We start from the raw sequence: 18,494 nt of genomic DNA, 5'->3' as shown, positions 1-18,494 counted from the left end.
TTCACCTCGCGCGGTGGTGATGACGGTTGCGAGTGTCCGGAACCCCGGCTGGAGTTGGGGCTCTGGATTGGGGGGGTGGGCGGGGGCGAGCCAGGCGCGGTACCGGGCAGGGGACAGGCCGGCGGGAGGTGCTCTGAAGTGTAAGGTGCTGGTGTTGGAGCGGGCCCCCTCAGGTGGGAGTCTGAGCTCGGCTACTCACTGGCTGACCTCGGAAAAGTAACCCAAGACTCCACCACCTCTTGGAAAGTGAGATAAAGCTCTTGAGAGTTGAAGTGAGAATAACATGGGGAAATGGTGGTAAAAGAGCCTGAAACAGGCCCCGAAAGAGGGCCTGAAAGTTCTTATACTCCATATGTGATAAGAAAAGAAAGAGCAGAATAGGTGCAGTTCTGCTTCCAAATTTGCAGTTTCATCCTGGCATTCTCCTCTCTGCAGGGGAAGACTACGGTTTGTGGACAGGAGCCTCATTCCTTTTTTTTTTTTTTTTTTTAAATCCTTACCCGAGGACATGCTTATTGATTTTAGAGAAAGGGAAAGGGAGGGAGAGAGAGAGGGAGAGAAACATCCATTGGTTGCCTCTCCAAGGCTTCCTGACCTGGGACCAAACCTGAAAACTAGACATGTGCCTTACATAGAATCAACCCGCAACCTTTCAGTATAGTGACAATGCTTCAACCAATTGAGGCACACCAGCAGGGGCTCCCATTCCTTTTTAAATGACTTTTTCCTTTTTATTCAGCAGTTATTGATCATTCTCTATGTGCCAGATACTAGGTTCTAGGCCAATTCTTCCCTGCATGAGGCAAAGTTCTTGTTCTTAAGGGCATTGGGGAGGAGGGTGTGTAGAAATGGAGGACATGGCAGACATTACAAATAATAGTTGTAACGGTATTACGTTGTATTAAGTTGATGTGATGACTGAATGCTCTTTTAGATTGGAGAATGGGGAAGACCTGAGGAGATGATGTTTAAACTGAGATTTGGGTGATCAGGAGCAGTGAACTATGCCAAGCTCAGGGACAGGACATTGCAGGCTAAGGGCAGGACGAGAACATTTGACCAGGAAGCAGGGGTGGGTCCTGAAAGGCTGTGCAACCAACGATAAGATGTTTTGTTTGCCTTTTTATGAGTAATGACTTGGCTTCCAAAGGGGAAGTACCTATACCGGTATTTATGTACCAGGTTCTCATAATCCTTTCCATAGTCATTCATCAACAAAGCAAAGCTCAGTTCCAGCTACTTTTCATTTGTCTGGTAGTTGTTTTCATGATTCCATATGCCCTTCATATGGCAAATTCTCCTGCCCTCTGCCTTTGCTTTCTGCCCTGCTGGCCCTTCTCTTAATCCCTGGATGGGGGTACACTCCCTGTGTTCCTTTGGGTCATCACAGCTCTTTCAGGTTACCCCCTATTGGGGTCACTCCCAAATCTGATTCAGCCCTCCTTTTCTTGAATTCCAGACAGGAGGTCCTGAGCCCTGCTCCAAGTTGTAAAATTCAGTTGGCTCAAAGTACACCAGTGGTTGGGAGGGACAGGGAGAGAGAGAGAGAGAGAGAGAGAGAGAGAGAGAGAGAGAGAGAGAGAGAGAGAGAGAGAGAGAGAGAGAGAGAGAGAGAGAGTGTGTGTGTGTGTGTGTGTGTGTGTGTGTGTGTTGACTGCACAGGGTTAGGAGGAAAACTGGAGTGTGATGGAAATGTCTGTATCTTGATTGTGGTGATAGTTACACCAGTGTAGGTCTGGCTACATAATTTTCCTGGCTCGGCACAAAATGAAAATGTGGGGAAGCAGGAAATAAAAATGCCACTAAAGGCACTAAATTATAAAACTTTTTTCTGTGATCTCCATGAACTTATCAAGCTAGGTTTTGTTTTTCTTCTTTCTTTTTGCTACTTAATGTTGTATTTCCCCAGGGAACGGGGACACTCCCCTTCCTAGGTACCTTCCTTTCCCATGGGCAGCCACCCCACTGCCACCCCACATGGGTGACTTCCAAGGAAGTGCAACCCTCTGTGCTGGGTTGTGCTTAGTACCTAGATACTGATGGGTGAGATACTCACGTGTCCTTCTCTGAATGTGCTGGGGTGCAGCCATGCTCTGCCCTGAGACCTGGGTGCTAGCCTGACCCTGGGGAGGGGGTGGAGGGATAGGATGGGTGGATTTCAGGGTTAGGAGGTTGGGGGTGACAGATGAGACTCAGTCTCCAAGCCCCTTCCCCCAAAACTGCCCACTGTCCCACTGGACTTCATTTACAAAACAGAAATTCAAAAGTAAATTAAGAAATTCAAGACTGTGAAGTCAAGAGCATCAACACCCAAGCACAGGGCCTTCTGAGCGTAGCACCCGGTGTGATCACTGCACCGGCACAGGTGTATATGTTCGTCAGAATTCATTATACACTTCAAATGGGTGCGGTTTCTTATGTAGTGATGAAGTTTAGCTCTTAGGAACTTAAACCCTACTGTATTTGAAATCAAACACTCCTCATATCCAAATATCATTTGGATAATGGTATCAGCAGCCGTCTCGGCTGGTCATCTTTGATACCTCCCTTCCTCCTTCCATCCAGAGCTCGCGCTCTCCCACACCTACATCAGCCACCTCCTAACTTTATGGTCTGTGGGTGATGCCACCTGTGCTGGGACCTGCCAGTGTGCCCTCCTTCACTCCTTGTCAAGCCCTGTCTCCCTGAGGTCTGCCCTCTTCTCATCTGTAGCTCTGCTGTCCCTCAGACCACCACCCATGTTCAGGTCTGTACTGGTCCGGCTGTCTTAGGCTTCTGCACTCCAGCCTGCTATTCTTTCTAAAACATACATAGAGTCATGTCTCACCCATTTTCAAAAATTTAATAACTGGTTCCTAGAATATTAACTCCTTGGTATCGTTGTGATAGCCTTTCAAAATCTTGCCTCAGTCTGCTTTTCTAGCTTTATTTGCCCTCCCAGCCCTGCCTACCTTATTTTTGCCACGTTCCTCAGTCTCTGGGATTTGTTGCATTCACCCACCTCCCAGCCCTTGCTTTACAAGGTCCACTTTCCCCGGAAGCCTTCTCCCCCTCCCCGATCAGAAGGCGTATTCAGCCTCCAAGGCCCAATACAAACAATGCCACCTCTGGGTGCTCACTAATCACTACCAACACTTTGTGCCCATTAAAATCAGCTGAGTCCTCTGGCAAAGAAATATGTTTACTTGTCTCTTTTCCACAGTGGGCAGCCTCTTTCAGGTTCCTCTTTGTATGCCACCACAGTAATGACAGACGTTAATGGGATCGTTTTCATGATTCAGTCAGGAGTATTTTCCCCTTCATTCTGCCAAGCCCAGCAGCTTCTTCGTTCTCATCGACCTTTGAAACTAAGTTAATGTTGTTCCTCTCCCCTTCTCATAAGTCTCCCCACTTGTTTCGGAGGCACGCAGCATGCTCCTGGCTCACTCAGTCATTAATGCCCAGCCGCCTTTCCCGCACTCCGCGTGTCGGCTGATCTCCAAGTCCAGTCCTCAGCCCTCTGCCATTTTCCTCAGTGTCTCCTCACACGACAAATCTAATAATGTCAGTCACTGCCTCTCTTGGGATGACACGGACTCTCTGGTGGAATAATGGCCTCCCTATGCGCGCCGGTCCACAGGCCTCATTATTCCCTGGATTTAGGGCATCTCATCCTCATGTCACCCTCTCTCAGGTTCTCCCATCAGTGGCAAAACTGCTCCTGCAGCCTTCTGCCCCTGGTCACCTCTGACTCATCTGTCTCCATCAGCAAGGCCTGGGCATCCGTGGGAAATTCTTTCCTATTGATTCCTCCATTGACATCTTCATCCTTTTAGACTAGACCTCGTCATTTTGTATTGCAAATAATAGTCCACAGTGAAGGAGCGCTGATGTCAGGCACCTTGCTGAGCATGGTGGCATTATTACGTCACCACAACCAGTACAGTAGTTTCTGTAAAGTTCTCCAGTTTGCACGCGAGGTCAGAGAAAGTAACTTGCCCTAGTTCACACAAGCAGAGCCAAAGCCAGCTCTGCCCCTCTGTCCAGCCTGTGATGTTAGACGCCAGGATTATTCAGGAAGGTGCCCTGGACTTGAAGCCGGAAGATGTGGGTTCGATTCTTGGATTCACTACTTATTAGTTAAGCAATTGTGAGAAACTCTTTAAGTTTCATTCTTTTTTCCCTTGGGTTGTTATAAAGGTGATATGAAATGCATGTGAAAGTGCTTTGTAAATTCAAGTTGTTTCCAAGCCTTGCTTTAAAAAGATATAAAGTTGGGGGTGGGTAGGAAATGGAATGGGGAGAGGTACAAATTTTCAGTTACAGGATGAACAAGGTCTGAGGATCTTAAGTATAACATGGTGACTTTAGTTAATAATACTGTATTGTATGGTTGAAATTTGCTGAGAGTGATCTTAAATGATCTAACCAAAAAATAAACAAACAAATAAATAAATGACATGATGGATATAGTAACTGTTGGAATCCTTTTACAATGTATCCAAATGTCAAATCATCATGCTATACACTTTAAATATATTACAGTTTTGTCCATTATAGGTCCATAAAGCTGAAAAAAAAAATTTAAAGCACAGGAAAGCACACTTTGTCAGTGGACAGTGAGAGAAAGTGAATGACCTAGCGATGATGGATCGGAACAACAGCAATGGCGGCGGTACCCTTTTCCATTGAACAAATGGATCTTCAGACTTTGCACTGCAGAAAGCCTTAGCATTGACCTTACAGGGGGTGAGTGAGGAGGGCTGCGGAGGTGTATGGCTGAAAAGCAGACTTTGTTAGAACACAGAGCACAGGCTACTGTTAGAATCACAATATCATTGACAGCATTTTCTTAAATACCAGTCCATGCTCTGACTGTGGTGGCTCAGTGGGTTGGGCATTGTCCAGCAAAGCAAAAAAGGTCACCGGTTTGATTCCCTGTCAGGGCACATACCTGGGTTGTGGGTTTGGTCCCCGGTCAGGGGGCATGTGAGAGGCAACAGATCGATGTTTCTCTTCCTCTCTTTGTCCCTCGCTCCCCATCCCTCTAAAGATAAATAAATAAAATCTTTTAAAAAATTAAAAACCAGCCACTAAAGAATCACTTAATGTTTAGGACTGAAGATCTGTTTATTCTACAGGAACTGAACAAGTCTTCCTGTGTAAACTGGAAGATGATGCTAAATTTCGCTAACTATTCACACTCACATCAGAATATCACTAGTTAATTTTATGCTTACAGATACACATCCTTATGTCTTCTTTATTCATAGTAACATTAACTGTGCTGTTCTTTTAAAAGTATATAACATTACCAGAATTGAAGCATACATTTTTAGAATATCTAAACTTAGAATATTCTATCACTGTTGTTCTTAGAAGTTACATTTAAAAATTCCTATTTTCTACTTTCTATCTGGTAGTGTTTTCCTCCATCTCTCCCTCCTTCCTTCTTTCTTTTTTCCTTTTCATTTCATTAAGGTCAATAGTATAATAATGCATTCACTCCACCCATTATAGCCTTAATATTATAGAGGAAGTTAGCAAAGACAAAATGTCCTTTGAAGGTAATTTCTTTTAGTCAGCTGTTAGGGTCCCAGGATCGAGAATCTTGGGGTGCAATAGGACCAGCTGTGGCAGACTCAGAGGAAATTATCTAGAGCAGGGGTGGTCAGCAAATTCAGTAAATAATTTAAAGTTTGAGGGCATTAAATCCTCTTTCTCAAGTACTCAATTCTGCTATTGTAGAACGAAAGTATTTATAGATAACATGTAAATGAATGAACATGCTGTGTTCCAATAAAACTATTATGAAAACACAGATTTAAATTTCATCACATTTTCAAGTCATAAAATATTTTCCTTCTATGGATTTTTCCTCAAGCATCGAAGAATATAAAAATCATTCCTAGCTCATGGACTATATAAAAAGTGTTGGTGGGCCCAGTTTGGCCCAGGGGCTGTAGTTTGCTGACATCTGATTTAGAAAATTAAAATGCTATTCATTATTCTTGCTGGGGGATTCTATTAAAGTGAGAAGAATGAGGTGGGAAATAATAATTGAACACTAATGGCTAGCAAGCATTATTCTTTTTTTAAAACTTTACTTATTTATTTATCGATAGAGGGAAAGAGAAAGAGAGGGAGAGAAACATTGATCAGTTGCCCCTCGCTCACCCCTACTGGGGACCAGGCCCGCAACCCAGGTATGTGCCCTGACTAGGAATTGAACCAGTGACCCTTCACTTTTTGAGACAATGCCCAACCAACTGAGCCACATTGGTCAGGGTGCAAGCATTATCTAAGCATCATGTGCACAGTGACTCAGTTAATCCTTACAATTCTAGAAGGTAGGTAGTATTATCCCATTTTACAGGTGGGGAATCTAAGATATAGAGAAAGGAAATAACCTGTCAATTATCACCCAGCTAATGGAGTCAGAGCCTTGATATAATTCACCAAGTTGGGTCCAGCACTCTCATCCCATCTGATCCACTGTGGCCTTTCTGGGTAAAACATTTCACATCCTGTGGTGAAGACATATTTTCACAGGCATCCACATGGAGGATTTTTGTCATGCCAGCTCCATTAAGCATTTGAACAAAAAGTTACAGAATGTTTAAAGTAATGTTTCCATTTGAAGGCAAGGGGACAGATGGCACTGTCTTATTTAGTAAGGAAGTCACTGTCATCAAAGGTGTTTGAGCAGAGGTGGGATGACTTCTGCATTCTTGCAGTTCCTTAGAAAGATTTTAGTTATTTTCAATAAAATAAAAGTAAAAATTTAAATTCCTTGCTTTTTGGTATTTAAATCTAATTATAAAGGAGAGAACAGTCTGAACACCTCTCCATAGCCCACTCACGTACAATCTCATTACACACACTTACAGGGTCTGAGAGTCTGAAAGGCCAGAACTTCTGGCAGGAGATTATATTTCAGACTGCTTTGGCCTATTGCTATGAGAACCGAGTGTATCTCCCTTAACCTCATTCCATCATAACACACACACACACACACCCCATCCTTGCTATGTATATCTTCTAACCTTTCTTCCTAGTTGAAAAATATTGGCAAGCAGTATTAAGGGAAGAATTATGCGACTTAATTATTTAATATATTAAATGTACAGTCATATAAGAGAGTACTGATATAGAAAGATAGATCTCTAGGATAAAGGATTTAAAAAAATAAAAAAGTACCTGGCTGCTGTGGCTCAGTGGATTGAGCATCAGCCTGCGAGCCAAGTGTCACTGGTTTGATTCCCAGTCAGGGCACATGACTAGGTTGCACGTCAGGTCCCCAGTTGGGGGTGCAAGTGAGAGGCGACCACACAGTGACGTTTCTCTCCCTCTCTTTCTCCTTTCCCCTCTCTCTAAAAACAAACAAACAAGTGAGTTATTATTATTTTTAAAGTGAAGAACAGAATACACTGTGTTCCCATTTGTGTAAAAAAGAAAAAAGATTGGTGGGGAGATGGGTCTTATCATGGGAATTTGTTGAAAGAATAAAAATAGAAAAAAATATGATAGTGTTGACTTCTGAAGGATGAGATAGGAATCTGGGGTGGGAGGTTACATTTTTCATTGTGGACTCTGAAAAATTATTTGAATTATAAATGTATTCTTCAATTTTACACCTTTCTTCTTCATGTCACAAAATCTACCCAAGCCTGAAACTCTTCCTTTACTTGAATCTCCTTTGACTACATCAATAACCACATACAATGTAAAAATAAAAATAACTTCCTCTGGGTCTTGCCTTATGCCTCTGATAATGATAGAGGGAGAGTAAATAAATCAATATCGCTATTTATTAGGTGTCTGATGAATATCAGTGGATAGAATGGTGTGGTCCCGCAAAATACATGTTTACATCCTCCTTATCCCTGGAACCTGTGAATATTACCTTATATGGTAAAAGATGTAATTAAGTATCTTACGAGGAGGAGCTTATCCCAGTGGGCCCTAAATTCAGTCAGATGTATTGTTATAAGAGAGAGGCAAAGGGAGTTTTGATAGAGAAGAGGGAAAGCAATGTGACCTTTGGAGTGATGGGTCACAAGCCAAGGAATGCCTGGAGTCCTCCCAAGTTGGAAGAAGTGAGGAATGGAATCCCCCCCAGAGCCTTAGGAAGGACTGCAGCCCTGCTGACACCTGATTCCAGACTTCTGGCCTCCAGAACTCTGAGAAAATAAATGTCTCTTCTTTTAAGCCACTCAGCTTCTGGTAACATTACAGCAGTCCTTGGAAATTAGTACAGTGGGGAAAAGGTTCAACTAATAGCTAAAGTTAGGCTTTTGGATTCTATAAATGTTCATGGTTCTTCTGGCCTAAATAATGCCATAAGCTGACTGTACTGAGGCACTTAACTCTGCAGTAGACACTTAGTTGTTACTATAGAAACTATGAAGTAGTAAGGTTCTTGTCAGTGAAAATATTAGGGACTGGATAAGCACCTGGGCGATGCTATTAAAGGAATTCTTGCATTGGATGGAGATTGGCCTAGATGACCTCAGATCCCTTTCAATTAAAGAATATACTCCCAAAGAAAAATTTGCTTGCACATATTGAGGCTTGACATTTTAAGGATATTAGAGTAGCCAAACAGAGAATACATTCACCTGGAAAAGGTGTTTGAAGGTATAAAATACTCAGGTCTTATCTTCTATAAGCTTTCCAGACCAGGAATCCTGAAGGAATACCAGGTGATTTTCCACTACTGAAAATTCACTAGTGGAAAAATGAGGAAGATAAAGTGACTCATGTGTTTTCCAAAAATTACCAATTGGAACCTATTCATGCCAACATTTCCAAAAGTGTTTGCGTGTTGTTGCCAATATAAACAGAGCTTTGATCTCTCCCTTTATTCTGCCCTATTGTAGAGATTACACATTTCCTCATATTGTTAAACTGCCACCATATTAATAGTTCAGTGTTGAGATTATAAGGGAGATAAGTTATTCTTTTCACTATCACTATAATCTTTTTTTCAATGCACACAATTTTTAGAAACTTTCTTTTCCATCAACCTTATCTCCACTCTGTTTAAGAGTTTGTGGAAGAACAGCTTAAGACCATTCAGTGATTGTTCCTACCCATTCAGTAGCCTGAGCACTGGAGACTGCAGACAAGTCTTCAGTGGCAGGCTGAGCGCGCCAGTCTTCAGAAGGAAACTGCTGAATAGGCACAGAGGGCACCTGAGCACTTTAGACCAGTCTGTGACCTCAGGCTGAGCAGCGGTGAACTCGGGAGCTGGGGCAGTCCATTCACTCTGAAATTCCTCCTTGGTCACAGCCTTTTAAGCAGTGGCCTGCTCTTTCCTTTCAATTTCTTCAGGATCTCCATAGGAGTAGAAATCAGACATGACCTCTCACGGGTGTTCACGGGAGACGGTGCTGCACATGCGCAGTAGTTCCCTGGCCAGCAGCCACAACATTGGACCCACCAATGAGCCCCGTGTTGTTACAAGGAATGGTAACATCCACATAGCGCAGAGAGTCTGTGTTTCACGAGCAATAGTAGGCAGGTTAACGTAAGACGTCTCTGTGAAAGGTTGGAGTCAGCCCCGGGATCAGTGACCACCAGAAGTCTCGGCTCCAGGAAGGCTGCCTGGACCTGGTTAGTGAAGGTTCCAGGAGTGAAGCGGCCGGCAACAGCAGTGGCTCCAGTGGCAGCAGCAAACTTCAGCACAGCTCGCTGGCCAGTCCTCCTGGGTGATATGACGCTGACATCAGCGCGGTTTCCAGTGGCAACAATGACATGCGCTGCCCAGTTGCCGGCAGAAGCTTCTTCCTGGTTCTCTTAAGACTTATGATGTAGATGGCTTCACTTTTTTTTTTTTTTGGTAGATGTGCTGTTCCATTTGGAAGTCAAAGTGGGTGCCACCTAAGTGGGTTCCTGCTGCAAGGAATTTGACGACATCCTCCTTCATTTGCAGGATCTAGAGGACTCAGGACATTGTGAAAGTTTCCCTTTAAGTTATGTGGGAACTGAGAACGCCGTGTGGGCCCCTCTCTGGGTAATGCGGAAAGGCACTATAATCATATATATATATATTTTTTTGATTGAGAAAATGAGAAAGCAGGGGGAGGCCCAGAGGGAGACAATGGTTATAATGTATAGGTAATAAAATCATGCTGTAGCCATATTTACTCTAAAATTTTTGATGTCTTTCATGTTGAAAAGCATCATATAAAATATGTACTTAAATATGTATTAGTATTGAACACGTGTAAGATAGTAGTAGCTTCTATAGGACCTGCTGGGTATTTTACAAATGTTTATAGCTAAGTTCTGTATTTTAAAAAATTTTATTACAGAAAACATTCTTATCACACTAATACAGAAAAATCTGGCCTGGAATTATACTATAGGTAGAGCAGATATTAACTGGCCATGTCCAGTATTTCTGAAATAACGGCAGGGTTTTCTTAGCTCCTCACCCTAAGCACACACTTGGCACCTAGCTTCCCAGAGTGCCAAAAGCCTGGATGTTTTAAGGTGGTTATGAATTGATGAAATCAAGGTCATGGATTTGATTATTGTATGAACCAGTGTCATTTTTGTTCTAGAACCTCAGCTACATTCTTGTATTATATTTAAAGAGAGGGGAAGGTAGAGAGAAAGAAAGGGGGAGAAACATCTATGTGTGAAAGGGATACATCGATCAGTTGCCTCTTGCACGCCCCCAACTGGGGACCTGGCCCACAACCCAGGAGTGTGCCCTGATTGGCAATCAGCCAGCGACCTTTTGGTTCACAAGTCAGCACTCAATCCACTAAGCCACACCAGCCAGGGCCTCAGCTACATTCTTAATCTCAACTAGTTTTATTGGAAATATGGGTCATCTCAAGAAGGACTAGAGGGAAGAAATAAAACTTTCCACAAATACTTGGAGGAGAAACAGAAACCAGCAAAACATTTTTCTATAGGATTATCCTTATATAACAATGATTATTGTTAGCTGAAGGAGCTGGGGGAACCATGGACGAGGTAAGTCAAGAAAGCCACAATGGATAGTATCAGCATAAAGCACTGAAATGGGTGGTTTCAAATGCTCACTGAAAATCTGTCAAAATTCTCAAGACTCTCTAAGGAAGTCCCACTACCAATGTCAGGAGCTCACTGGGACGCTGTAGTGACTCAGTCAATGGCAGTCTGGTTGCACCTGGCTCCCTGGAGGTAAAGTGTGCTTCTCTGGCCCAATGGTTGGCTTGTCATTAACTGCTTTAGGCCAATGGAATATGAGCAATTTGACTTATGCCACATCTAAGCAGGAGTTTTAAGTGTGCTTGCATGGTATGGTTTGGTCTCTTGCTTCTGCCCTTTACTGCGAGCATAGCATGTTGCAGGGAGGGTCTATTCTATCTGCCCAGTGCCAGGAGATGTGTGGAGCACGGCCAATCTAGCAGAGCTCAGTTTGAGTTGAGCAGAGCTGCAGCTGACCCCCAGATCCATTAACAAGAAATAAAGGTATGTCATAAGTCTCTGAGATTTTGCAGTTACAACTCCCAGGGAATACTAATACAAGATTTTACATATTTATCCTCTTTAATTATATTCTTTGTTTCTATATCTAATATGTCTTTAAGATTCCCTTGTGTTAAGAATTTAAAAGACCAAGTTTATAACTCCAGTTTAATTTTCTTTTTATTAAAGTGCTTCAGTAAATAGTGTTATCAACAATCAACACAAAGTTTCCTGAAATACTCACAAATACTCTACTTAATGAATCACTCAAATAATGTTCTTCTATGAAGTAACAGTAATCACCATGGGAAGTTGATTAGTCTGAATTTATTCTTAACCACATACATGGGTTCTCAAATAGATATTCAGCCGGTTACCTTAACATATGGGGCTGGCTGTCAATACCTGAATACTAGTTCCAGCAAGTCAGTGGAAAAATGATGTGACTTGAAACTAATCACTTATCTTTGGTGCTGCAATTTCTCCATCTGCACTGAGAATTAATCTTCCTTTAGAGAAGATCTGTAAGAAAGTATGAAATGTTAAGGCTTATATGTCTATGCCTCAGAAAGCATTCATGTGCATATTTTTAAAAGGGCAACTTATTTGTTCTTGACACAAATGAAACACTATATGGCTTTAAAAGAAATAGATTGATGACTGATCTTTCCTTAAAAATATCTTTTTACATAAATCACATCAAATTTATAGATTAACAGGGTTTATAAATGATATTCTCGGTAAATTATTTTGATAAAATTTATGATTTTAAGAAATTTCTTCCATTACATATTTACATGACCTTTCTATAAAAACAGAAATCCTGCTACCCTAAAAGCACAAAGAGGTGAAACCCAAGCTTTAATTAGAGTTTTGATATAGTTCCTTTGGATGTGGTTTGTAACTTAATCATAACTTCCAAATGAGACTGTGGTTGACAAAGAGCAGAGTATAAATAAGCCAATTTTGATTAGAACTCCTGGCATAATTAAAGTGGCTTGGTGCAGTCATAAAAATGATTCAGTAGTGTTTACGTTGGGGAGGGGAGACTTAAAGTAAAAAAGCTTGAAAATATAGATGACAATTGTGGGGATAGAAGAGAAATAAAATAGTCCTGACTGAATTAGAAACTTTTCTAAAAACCTTGTTTCTATTGGGAAGTATGTGATTCTGCCATAAGAAAAGTTTAAAAAGGTTGGTACATCAACCCTTATATTTTCAAAGAAATGTACACCACCTTTAGGTGGAAAGAGTATTGCTAAATCTCTACATGACACTTTGAAACCGCTGGCAGAAAAAAAGAAAATATAATCATTAATCAACATAGGAGAAGAAAAATGCCTAGCTGTCTTGCTGTTCAATTATTGATCATGAGCACAAATAGACACACCATATCAATAAATAAAACCATCTGTAGTTAACTGGTCATTTGAAAAATAAACTGGATGAAAATAATAATTTTCTGAAGTGTACTCGGTCATTTTACAACCAAGGTGATTTCATGAAAAACATGGGACATCCTTAGAGAAGGCTTAACAGTTTCATACTGGTTGGGGAAGAACACTCCATGCCCCATACAGAGTACACAAGGAGATAATTTTCACACTGAACATACATTTCTTAGGGAATAAAAGAAAAACACTTTACACAATATACCTTTCTATGACATGCAGTATTTAAGTAATAGTAAATCATCATCCTTCAGAAGGTGCAGGTGCTCTAAAATCATCTTAGAGCTAATGATTTTAGAAAGAGGTGTCAAAACTTAAAATTTAAAATACAGACTTAATTTCAAAGTTGGTTTTGCCAAACCTCTGGTAAGTCCTAGGAATCCAGGGTGAGCAAGAAAATGTTCTCCCTCTTTTATGACATGCACCTCCCACTACCATGATGAATGCCACAGGCGAAATGCTACCATAAACTTATTCTCACTCTTGGGGCCAGCAAAGGCTAGGCTCGTTCCAGGTAAAACTAAAGCAGAGGCCAGTCCCACAAAAGAGTCTGTCAAAGACCAGCAGGAGATTTCCAAGGCCACCTGGCACCCAAATGACCCCAGGGTAAGTTCATCAACATTTTGTGACTCAGGATCCTAGCCTTGCACTATCTCTGGGTACAATAGACCTCAGAATGCCTTGAACTACGCTGGATGTCCTTGGACTGGGCCAGCTCTCCCCTGGACAAGTACTTCTAGAGCTAGAAACAAAGGCTGAATGAGCAGGGTAGGCAGAGCACCATTTATTGGAGCCAACCCCCATCTATCAGATGCTTGTTGACAAGAGCTTAGTGATTTTGGAGCAGCTCTTCCCAACAGATGGGCTGTGAAAACACCTCTCTTTCCAGCCAGATCTCATATGAATAGTGGAAATCCTCAGGCAGATCCAGCCTCTGCCCCAGCACACTCTGCAAGCAGTTATCCACAGGTGAAAATTCAGAGTCCTGAGGTCGGTCATATCGGCGGCTATTAAAAGCCTCAATGTTGGCCCTCAGGGTGCATTCTTCTGCTTGGAAGTCCCATGGCCTAGCATCGATGTCTGTGAAGGGAAGAGAGAAAGAAAAAGATGTAGCACACAACTCGGGACACTGCTCTCCTTACCACAGAGCACAGCCTACAGGAAACCAGCAATGGAACTGCTCAGAATGTCCTTTTCTCTAAAAAGCAATGTAAAAAATAAATAAATAACATTCTGCCACTCGAGTGTAAAAAATACACACACGCCCACATACGTATGCTTATATATACAGACTGTCTTTAGAAGGGTAGTCTAGAAACTGGTCAAAGTGATTACCACTGAGAAGGAAATGAGAAACCCGAGGGAGGCAGACTTCTTTTATTGTATTTCCTTTTCGTTATTTCACTTTCTTACTAGTTATATGTAACTTTTAGCAACACAGTTTAACATAGGCTAATTGCCATAAGCAAGAGTTAATTCCAGGGGTGTTTCATCAGCGTTACAATGAAACAACATGGAACGAAATAATGTTATTTGAGGACCTGCTGATTACATTTTCAAAATGGCAGCTCAGTTCCCTTTCTTGAGCTTTCCTCTGGAATGGGAGTTTCCCATCTGAACGGAATCACCAGCTCTCTAGGAATGTGAAGAGGCAGGAAGGGGTACAATAAGGAGAACCAGAATGAAACAATCAGTAAAGATTTTTCCTGATTCCCTGGGACCTCCCCCAGCACACGATAAATCTGCGTCAGTTTATATCAATATTATGAGATTAAGGCTTCAATGGAGGTAAAAAGAGAAAACAGGTAATCTACTTTGTTTCTATTTATTCCACTTACTCTTTATTTATTTATTTATTTTAAATTTTTATTTTATTTTATTTTATTGTATTTATTATTTATTTTTAATTCCACTTACTCTTATTAGACCTCTTATTCCCACACTCAATGGTAGATCGTAAGGAGGTACAATTAGGGTTTTGGCTCATGATGGCAGCAACAACAGAAGTGCCATTTGCAGGATAAAACATTTCCATGTTTTAAAAAATTTATAAGAATTTAAATAGTTAATTGTGTTTTCTGTCTTATAGTAGAAGTTGCATCCTGGCTCATTATCGTCCATCATATGCTTCCCTCCGTCCTCTGCACCCTTTCCTGCAGCACCCTCTCACACTCAGGCTGTTACAAACCCTAGCCAAGACAAGTCATTAGTCATCTTACCAAAAACTCTTAAATGTGATTATGCAATTAATGGTCAAATCCCGCTAAACAAATGTCAATACAATGAAAAAGCTCTCCAAAATAAATTCTTTCAACCTCTGGACAATCTTAGGTCTTGGTAGTTCAACTAAGTATTACAATGTCTCCTGAGGTCAGGCAATACATGCAGCTCCCAACCTCACCTACAATGTATTACAGCCAAAAAGTTTTATTAAAGTGAATTAATCAAACCTTTAGATCTAACTTTCAGTTTATTGGTAATACCAGAGATAGAGGAATAAGGTAAATGATACCACAAAGAAGCAAGTACACAAATCCAGGGTGGATATTCTACAGGAAACTTATCCTAGTCCTTCAATTAGTCAGTGTTATGAGGGGGGCGGTGTGTGGAATGACTGCTAGATTCAAAATGAATAAAAGGGTATAACAACCAGATGGAATTTGTGGTCCTGGGTTGGATTATGACTTGGAAAAAATAGCTTTAAAGAATATTGGGGCAAATGGGGAATTCTGAATATAAACTTGATTATTAGATAAAATTTAAAATGTAGTGATATGGAAAGGTGGAGATAATGTTAAATAAAAAGGAATTATAAAATAGCATGTACAATTTGCTTACTTTTTTTTCAACCCTTACCTGAGGACATGTTTTATTGATGTGAGAGAGAGAGAGAGAGAGAGAGGAAGGAGGGGAGAGAGAAAGAGAGGGAAACATCGATCAGTTGCCTCCCAAACACATCCAGACCAGGGATCAGGCTGGCAACCTATCTATGTACCCTAACTGGGGATTGAACCTACAGCCTTTTGGTGTATGGAATGATGCTAGAACCAACTGAGCCACCTGGCGAGGGCCAACTTGCCTTCATTTTAATAAAATGTGTATTTATATACAGAGAAAAAGATCTGGAAGAGTATGCAATAGGATGTTAACAGTGGCTATACAAATATGGAACAAATATGGAGTAAATATTGTAACATCAAAAAATGTTTGCTTACTTGTATTTTCTAATTGCTTTGTAATAATAAAAGGTTATTTTAACTTTAAAAATCTCTTGGAGAAACCCTGGCTGCTGTAGCTCAGTGGACTGAGCGTCGGCCTGTGAGCCAAGTGTCGCTGGTTTGATTCCCAGTCAGGGCACATGACTAGGTTGCACGTCAGGTCCCCAGTTGAGGGCGTGAGTGAGAGGCAACCACACAGTGATGTTTCTCTCCCTCTCTTTCTCCTTTCCCCTCCCTCTAAAAATAAAATAAATAAATAAATAACAAATAAATAAATTATTAAAAAAAAAATCTCTTGGAGAAATCTGTCATTTAAAGGAATGTTTTGGAAAGGGGGTAATTATCTCTCAAGTTACTTAATAAAATGTATTTTTATAGGATAGGGGTACATGCTGGACTGGGGTAGTGCCTTGAAGTTTGTTGTATCAGCACCTAATTTATAATCGTATATTTTCTCACCCAAAATATGTAACAATTCATACCAAGAGAGTAGAGACAAATGTTTATTAGTTTTGTTTAAGGCCCAGGCAACTCCTGGAAGTCAAGAGCCCTGAGAGTACTCACCATTCCCGTAAGCCCAGTCATCATTCATGCGGTGGCGCACTTTCTGATAAATGGCCGACATGGTTTTCATGTTGCTTTTCCTCCACTGGCGCCCCAGGTACTTGGTCTGTATTTTTAGCAGCTTCAGGACATAAAGTTGCAGCATGGCTTGTTTGACCTTTAGGGCCCGCTTTAAGATCGGAGCAGATTTAAACACCACTAGCATCTGCCCATTTCAAGAGAGGTGAGAGTGAAGAAAGATAAGATAAAAATCTAAAGTTACTTGGAATTTCCAACTTCCAGACAGATAAAGCTAAACTTGGCTGGCTTCCAATTACTCCGGGGAGCTTTTGGAAAAATCTATGGTCCTGGCTCTCCTTAGATTTAGTCTTCAAGAGCACAGAGGAACCACTCTATTTATATTTAACAATTAAAAGTTTTAATATTCAAAGTGCATGAAACAAAGTGCAAATAATTCTGTCAGACACGAATCTCATTTCCACTGTTAGCAGTTTCTTGTCTATCTTCTAAAGATATTTCTAAGTATGCATTTATTACTTTTATTGACAAAAATGATAGCTAACTACATATCCTGCTATATTGTCCCATACCTTGCTTTTAAAAAACAATATATTGTGCCCTGGCCATGTAGCTCAGATGGTTAGAGCACTGTTCTAATACCCTGAGGTCGTGGGTTTGATCCCTGGTCAGGGCACATACAAGAATGAACCAATGAATGCATAAGTAAGTGGAACAAAATATTGATGTGTGTGTGTTTCTCTCCCTTCCTCTCACTCTAAAATCAATATGTAAATTTTAAAAAGAAAGGATTATTTTAAAGAGATAAAAACATTATAACTAGAAAATTATTTCATATTGGTATAGAACTGCCTCATTCATTTTAATTGTTGTCTAACCTTCTACTATAAGGATGTACCATAAGTTATTTAACCAGTTGGTACCATATTAGTGAGCATTTAGGTTGTTACCTATCTTTCATTAATTATAAACAATGCTGCAATGAATAATCTTAGACCTGCATCATTTGGAATTTGTGACTATAATCCAAATAACAATGCTAACGTCCCTACCAGCGCTGCATTGAGGGAGGGTCCATATTTAGCTCTCTGAAAAGAAATGTAAATAATTACCTTATATAGAATAAATGTCCAGAATTAGGAGGGATGAATTATTATGCGGCATTCAGTGTCTAGCTATAGAGCTTGCAAAGCAGTAAGTCCATAAATACTAACTGAAGACTTTAAAAATTCAGTCAGACGGACACCTCCATGATCTGTGAGCACTCACCATGGTTCTGGAATGCTTCCACTTGGTCAGTTTATTGAGCAGCCTCAGAAGGTTGATGCAGGAAAAGAGGTTCCTCCAGCAGAATTGGTTGTTGTCTCCAGCTTCCTGGAAGAAGGGATGCCCCTCATTATCTCAACACTTACAAGGCTTTCATTTCCACCTCCCTCCTGGAAGTCGCTGTTGGTCAGTTTAGATGAGGCCTTCCGTATGAAATGCTACCGCCTCACTATTCTGGTTTTCATACACGCAGGCCTTAAACATGCAATATCTTTAATCTGAAAACATACAGCTGCCAATCCTGGAAGACTCTGTATGTAAAACAAGAACTGGTTAGGACCAGCGCAGAGGTGATAGAATTTTACCCCCATATACTTTGCACTTAAATAAGCCATGTTTGTAACTGTTAGGAGTTATTCTGGTAGATTTCAAACTGTAGGATGGATCTGATATTCATTATGGTTGGATTTTTAAAATCAACCCCACCCCCCCTTTATCAAACCATATTGCTGTAAAATGTTTAATTCTC

At 41.0% G+C, this 18,494-nt stretch overlaps 1 protein-coding gene and 1 pseudogene across 1 annotated transcript in view; both read right to left on the bottom strand.

Annotated features, from left to right (window-relative positions):
- Positions 1–9,047: 9,047 nt before the first annotated feature.
- On the bottom strand, positions 9,048–9,937 carry LOC150002113 (small ribosomal subunit protein uS2 pseudogene; annotated as a pseudogene).
- Positions 9,938–11,610: 1,673 nt separating this feature from the next.
- STRIP2 (striatin interacting protein 2) overlaps positions 11,611–18,494 on the bottom strand; it is a 40,623-nt gene continuing 33,739 nt past the window's right edge. The window contains exons 19-21 of the mRNA XM_090287504.1: positions 17,969–18,073; positions 16,682–16,886; positions 11,611–13,979 (exon numbers count right to left, since the gene is read on the bottom strand). Of these exons, the coding sequence (XP_090143630.1) occupies positions 13,729–13,979; positions 16,682–16,886; positions 17,969–18,073 (561 nt within the window). The 3' untranslated portion in view covers positions 11,611–13,728. The remainder of the gene's footprint in view (positions 13,980–16,681; positions 16,887–17,968; positions 18,074–18,494) is intronic.

This window comes from Furipterus horrens, unplaced genomic scaffold, assembly GCF_987537825.1.
Source record: "Furipterus horrens unplaced genomic scaffold, mFurHor1.1.pri manual_scaffold_9, whole genome shotgun sequence".
Taxonomy (NCBI): domain Eukaryota; kingdom Metazoa; phylum Chordata; class Mammalia; order Chiroptera; family Furipteridae; genus Furipterus; species Furipterus horrens.
This window is presented reverse-complemented; position numbering and strand designations above follow the sequence as displayed.